This window comes from Olea europaea, unplaced genomic scaffold (assembly GCF_002742605.1).
Source record: "Olea europaea var. sylvestris unplaced genomic scaffold, O_europaea_v1 scaffold8711, whole genome shotgun sequence".
In the NCBI taxonomy this organism is placed as follows: Eukaryota; Viridiplantae; Streptophyta; class Magnoliopsida; order Lamiales; family Oleaceae; genus Olea; species Olea europaea.
This window is the reverse complement of record NW_019267169.1, coordinates 1-6,127: the sequence shown is the minus strand read 5'-3', so window position 1 is coordinate 6,127 and position 6,127 is coordinate 1. Positions and strand designations below refer to the sequence as shown.

The following is a 6,127-nucleotide window of genomic DNA, read 5'->3' as shown; positions in this document are numbered from 1 at the left end:
TTCTTGCATTCTCAATTTAAACTCAAGGACCTAGGCTGCTTGAAATATTTCTTAGGGATTGAGATTTCTCGCTCCACATCAGGTATTGTTACTTCACAATGGCAGTATGCCTTGCAGTTACTCGAGGATGCTGGTTATCTGGACTGTAAACCAGTAAATACATCTATGGATCCAAAGACAGCCCTCAGCTTGCATGATGGAGACCTGTTACCTAATGCTACTCATTATAGAAAGTTGATTGGGAGACTACTCTACTTAACTCTTTCCTCACTAGACATAACATTTGTGGTGCATAAGCTAAGTCAGTAAATGTCTCAACCAAGGGTACCACATCTTAAGGCAATTCATCACCTTCTTTGGTATTTGAAAGGGAGCCCACGCCAAGGGCTTTTATTCTCTTCCTACAAAATATCTCATAATGGTGTTGTAGATAAGACTCTCAGACTTCAAGCATTTTCAGATGCAGATTGGGGATCCTGTCCTGGCACACGAAAATAAACTATTGGGTTCTGCATTTTTATTGGTGAATCCATGGTTTCTTGGAAATCAAAAAGAAAACATACTGTCTCTCGATCATCAGCTGAAGCCGAATATAGAGCTCTTGCTGCCACAGTTAGTGAAGTCATCTGGATTAATCAGTTGCTAATAGATTTTTAAATCAAGATTGCTACTCTAGCCGTCCTTTATTGTGACAATCATGCTGCAATTCAAATTGCCACAAATCCTATTCTTCATGAGCGAACGAAGCATATTGAGATCGATTGCCACTTCGTTCGTGAAAAGATTGCTGCTGGATTGGTGATAAGTGTGTTTTTGCACACTTATTTAGGTCACAAACATGACTTAATAATGAGCAAAATGATTGAATTGTGACTTAATCTCGTTACATTGTGAATTGTAGGGAACACCGATGAACATGGTGAAATTCAGGAGAAAAGACGCGAAAAAGGACTAAAATGACGCAAAGTGAAAGTTCAGGGACCAAGGTGCAATTATCCAAAAGTTGACCCGATAAACAAATCGAGAAATTGATTAAGCCAAATGTCAATTGATGATATCTTGGGATGATGGAATGAAAAGAATGAAGAAAAGATGTCAAGAAGTGAAGGATTCAAGTAGAAGGACCAAATTACCCTCTATGCGGCCACAAAGAGGCAAACCAAAAACTAAATGTCACAAAACTTTTAGTCTATCCGACCGCATAGAGATGCTCTATGTGGTCGCATAGAGCATTTTTTTATGCCAAATCCGTAGTTTTCTTATTCCACCGAAACTCTTATGGAAACAATCTTTTTAGGGTCCAATATAAATGAAAACTCGACCAGAACGAGGGGGATGTCATTTTTACAAGAAAAAAGAATTTTGAAGGAGAAAACGAAGAGAAAACAAGAGGAAAACATTGCGCTAAGTGAAGATTCGATTGAATTTGATTAGGGTGATGACATTTCTTCAACTATTTTTTTATTTCCTTATTTTTAGCATGTTAGGCTAGATTTTTCATTGCTAGGAGATCGATGAATCTTGCAATATTACATTTCATTCTTGATTTGGATGTTTGACATATTTAAACGCATGTTTTGGAATTGAATGATTTATTACGTTTTTATTTCCATATTATTATCGTGCACGTAATTATATGATTTTGGTGGCCTGTTTTATGCATTCGAAAGAAGGAAAATAGGCTCAACATAGTATAAATCATCATAGGGTCCGATAGGGGGTAGAAATATACCTCTATGCCTTGTGTGAATTGTTGCATATTCATGAAATCATAATATATTCCTGTATGTTAATATTCGTCATAGAGATATAGTCAAATCATATATTGGGGTAGGTTTGGCATTGCTTGAGAGAGATTGCTAAATTAAAATAGGAAGATTGATTCATCTTTTGTAGGACTGTGTCAAATTTACATGATTGAAAATTGAACAAGTATTGCTTGAAAATTCGTGATCCTAGTGCGTTAGTAAATTTATTAATTTCATAAATTCTCGTAGATTGTGTCCAAGTCATTTTACATTTAATATAATTCTTTCATTCATAATTGCAATATAGTTTACATCTTCTTTAGCTAATCACAATACATCAATTTTACTTTCGTATTTCGGTTAAGGTCATAATAGGTTGATTTGAACTAATTCAATCCTTGTGGGATCGATACTTGGACTTATAGTCCATTTTACTACTTGTTAACGAACCGTACACTTGCAGTAGGTTTTAAATCGAAACAAATAATTTCATAAACAATTGGTTAAGCTGCTTCCGATTCGGTCACAACATCAATTGGCTGATGCTTTTACTAAACCGTTACCTCCATCCAATCTCAATTCTTTACTAGTCAAGATGTGTGTCAAGAATATATTTAACACATCTTGAGGGGGAGTATTAGGAATTATTGTAATTCCTTTTTTTCTTTTCTTTCTTTTCTTCTCTTTTCCACGTGTAAATGGTTTGTTAGTTTGTTTCACCCACTGTAAATTAGTTAGGGCAGTTGGCATTCTTTATGGCTATTTATACATGCATAGATGGTTCATTTGTAACAAGAAATTCATATCTACCTTAATTGCTTGTAATTATTTAATTCTAGTTTATAATTAGTTATTCTGCTCCCATTTATTTCAATCCTTGACTTCGGAATTAACTAAGTTAAATAGTGTTTTAGCTGATAACAATATGATCTATCTTAAACCAATATGTTGAATCAATCCAAAAGGAAGAAAAGAGAAGAGAAGAAGAAGAAGAATAAAGAGACAAAACAACAATCTATTGAGCAACAAGAATTAGGGTTTACAATGAAAATAAAAATAGTTTTTATACTACAAGGAAACCTAAATAAGGAAATTAAATATTATGCTAAATAAAATAAATAAAAACATGTATATTATCATCCCCCCTCAAACTCACGATGCTAAAGCAAGAAGCAGCGAGAGTTTGTTACGGAAGAAGTGAAAACGATGAATCGGATGAAAATTAGTGAAGAAGTCAGTAAGCTACAACGATGAAGAAACAAAAGGTAGGGAAATGGTGCCAGTCTGCAGATGATGACGAACCAGATGGCAATCAATCTCAATATGCTTTGTGAATTCATGGAACAAAGAGTTGTGAGAGATCTGAATAGGACTAGTATTATCACAATACATGGGAGTTGGGGAAGAATGAGAAACACCCATGTCTGCAAGTAACCATCATAATCACACAATCTCGGCGGTAGTGGATACCATAGCTCGATACTCTGCTTTTGTAGAGGAACGAGAAACAACAGTCTGCTTCTTACTTTTTCAAGAGATAAGAGAATCATCCAAAAATATACAAAAATCAGTAGTGGACTTGCGATCAATGAGGTCACTCGCCCAATCAACATCAGAGTGGGTACGGAGCACTAAGGATGAGGTCGATGGAAACAAAAGACTTTGAAAGCATGTACTATGAAGATAACGCAAAATACGAACAACTGCTACCCAATGAACTGCAGTAGGAGCTGAAAAAAACTGACTAACAATGTGAACAGCATAAGCAATATTGGGATGTGTGATGGTAAGATAAACTAGATATCCAACCATAGTACGATATAAAGTAAGATTAGTCAATGGTCCACCATCAGAGGATGAATATTGAGCATTGGACTCAAGAGGAGTATCAACCGTTTTAATATCAGTAAGATAAGCATGCTCAATAACATCCATAGGATACTTGGATTGAGAGATAAGATAACCGCTAGGAGAAGAAGCAACTTTGATCCCCAAAAAACAAGATAGTGTACCTAAGTCCTTCATTTCAAAACAATAAGCCAATTATGATTTCAATCCTACAATTCCATCAACATCATCATTAATAATAATCATATCATCAACGTATGCAATAATAGAATGCGACCAACTGAAGTGCATCTAAAGAATAAAGCGGAGTCATGATGACTGAATGTAAAGCCAATAGAGCTAACAATAGTGGAAAATTTCTCAAATCATGCACGATGTGCTTGTTTGAGGCCATAAAGTGCCTTCTTGAGTTTACAAACATATCTAGAAAAGTGAGAAAGATCTAGATGAGGAACCATGTAAACCTCCTCTTGAAGATTTCCATTTAAAAAGGTATTTTTGACATCCAATTGAGAGAGACTTCACTAACATCCAAAGAGGATCCAAAATAGCTTCTTTATAGGAAGATGGTTCAACTAACTTATGAATTGATATTAAAAAGCTGCAAAATGACTCAGAATAACAAGAATAATCAAAATCAGGTCACTGAGTGGACTTACGAATATGTTGAGGATATCGGCGAAGAGATGAAGTAGGAGCTAGATCAACAATCTCAGGTGGTACTTGGGAAGCCATAAAAGAAGGAGTATGTGTACCTGCAGGACATGAAGAATCAACAGTACACGAGGTATGGGAAGGTGGACTGTTTATATCATTAGAGAATGAATCAATATGAATGAAATTAGTTTTAGTCAGTTATGAATACTATCAGAAATAGAGAAGAATAGAATGTGCTCAAGAAACACGACATGATGAGAAACATATAATTTATTATTAATGAGGTCGAAAGAGCAATAACGTAATATTCTGACATTTCGTAGAATAGAATTTAATTTATGTATGTTATATTTTAATATTTTGAAAGTTTAGGGACTAAAGTGTATATAAAGTAAATTTAAATTTGATTTGGGTTAAAACGTAGACATTGGCGGGGTGATAATAAGTATATGAATATTGGACTCGTTGGGTAAATTATAATTAAAGATGCATATTAGGTTCGAAAAAAAGTTAATTTGGATTAGCGAAGCTTGAGATATCGAGGTCGAAAGATGCAACCTTAAATTATATTTTAATTATGTTATTTAATGAATTTAAAACCTTATGAAGGTGGCACGTTATAGAGTGGCTTTGGTAGGATTTAATTGATTAAATTGTTATAAAATGAGAGAAAAAGAGAATAGAGAAAACTCAATAAATTTTTTGTGTGTATTATTGAAAATCAAAGCCCTATATTTATAGGTAAGAATCAAGGATACAATGTTAATAATTTGTAGGACTACAGGAGTGCAAATGTCATTCACCAATAAACTTTAATGGATTTTCCATTTACAACACTCCCCCTTGAATGACATATTACAAAAATATCTGTCTCGTTAAAACCTTATTTGATAAAAACCCAATGGGAAAAAAAAATCAAACGAAGGAAAAAGAGTACAGTTATTTCAGAGTATTGAAATTAAATGTTGCCTCATTAAAACCTTGCTAGGAAAACCCAATGGAACAAAACCTAAGTGAAGGAAAAAGAGTACAACTACTCCGCTTGATGTTGATCACTGAAAATCTTTGAGTCGACACATTCCAATCTTATGAACTAATTTCTTGAATGCAGATATTGGCAGCGCTTTTGTGAATAGATCAGCAACATTGTCACTTGAGCGAATTTGTTGAATATCAATGTCACCATTCTTCTGAAGTTCATATGTATGAAAGAATTTTGGAGAAATATGCTTCATCTTGTCACCTTTGATATAGCCTCCCTTGAGTTGTGCGATACAAGCTGCATTATCTTCAAACAAAATTGTTGGACTATCTTTTGTTGAAGTCAATCCATATGATGATTGGATATGATGGGTCATATTCCTCAACCACACACATTCTCGCCCTGCTTCATGGATTGCAATAATCTCAGAATGATTTGAGGATGTTGCTGTCAAGGATTGCTTCATAGATCTCCATGATATAGCTATTCCTCCCGTGTAAACATATATCCTGTTTGTGATTCAGCTTTATGTGGATCGAAGAGATAACCTACATTTGCATATCCTACTAAAGCAGATCTTGACTTTTGAGAATAAAACAGTCCCATATCAATAGTACCTTTTAGGTAACGAAAAATATGTTTAACACCATTTCAATGCCTTTGAGTTGGTGTAGAGCTATATCTTGCAGGAAGATTTACAGAAAAAGCTATGTCAAGTCGAGTGCAATTTGCAAGATAAGCTAATACTCCAATTGCACTAAGGTATGGTACTTCAGGACCAAGAATGTTTTCTCCATCTTCAAGTGGACGAAATGGATCTTTTTTCACATCAAGTGATCGAACAATCATAGGTGATGGCAATGGATGTGCATTATCCATATAAAAGCATTTC

General features: G+C 34.6%; 1 protein-coding gene across 1 annotated transcript; it reads right to left on the bottom strand.

Moving 5' to 3' along the window:
* Positions 1–2,990: 2,990 nt before the first annotated feature.
* On the bottom strand, positions 2,991–3,773 carry LOC111392041 (uncharacterized mitochondrial protein AtMg00810-like). The gene is made up of 2 exons (XM_023017327.1): positions 3,311–3,773; positions 2,991–3,172 (listed from the first exon to the last, which is right to left on the bottom strand). Exons 1-2 carry the CDS (start codon positions 3,771–3,773, stop codon positions 2,991–2,993), a joined length of 645 nt encoding a protein of 214 aa, XP_022873095.1.
* Between the last annotated feature and the right edge of the window lie 2,354 nt (positions 3,774–6,127).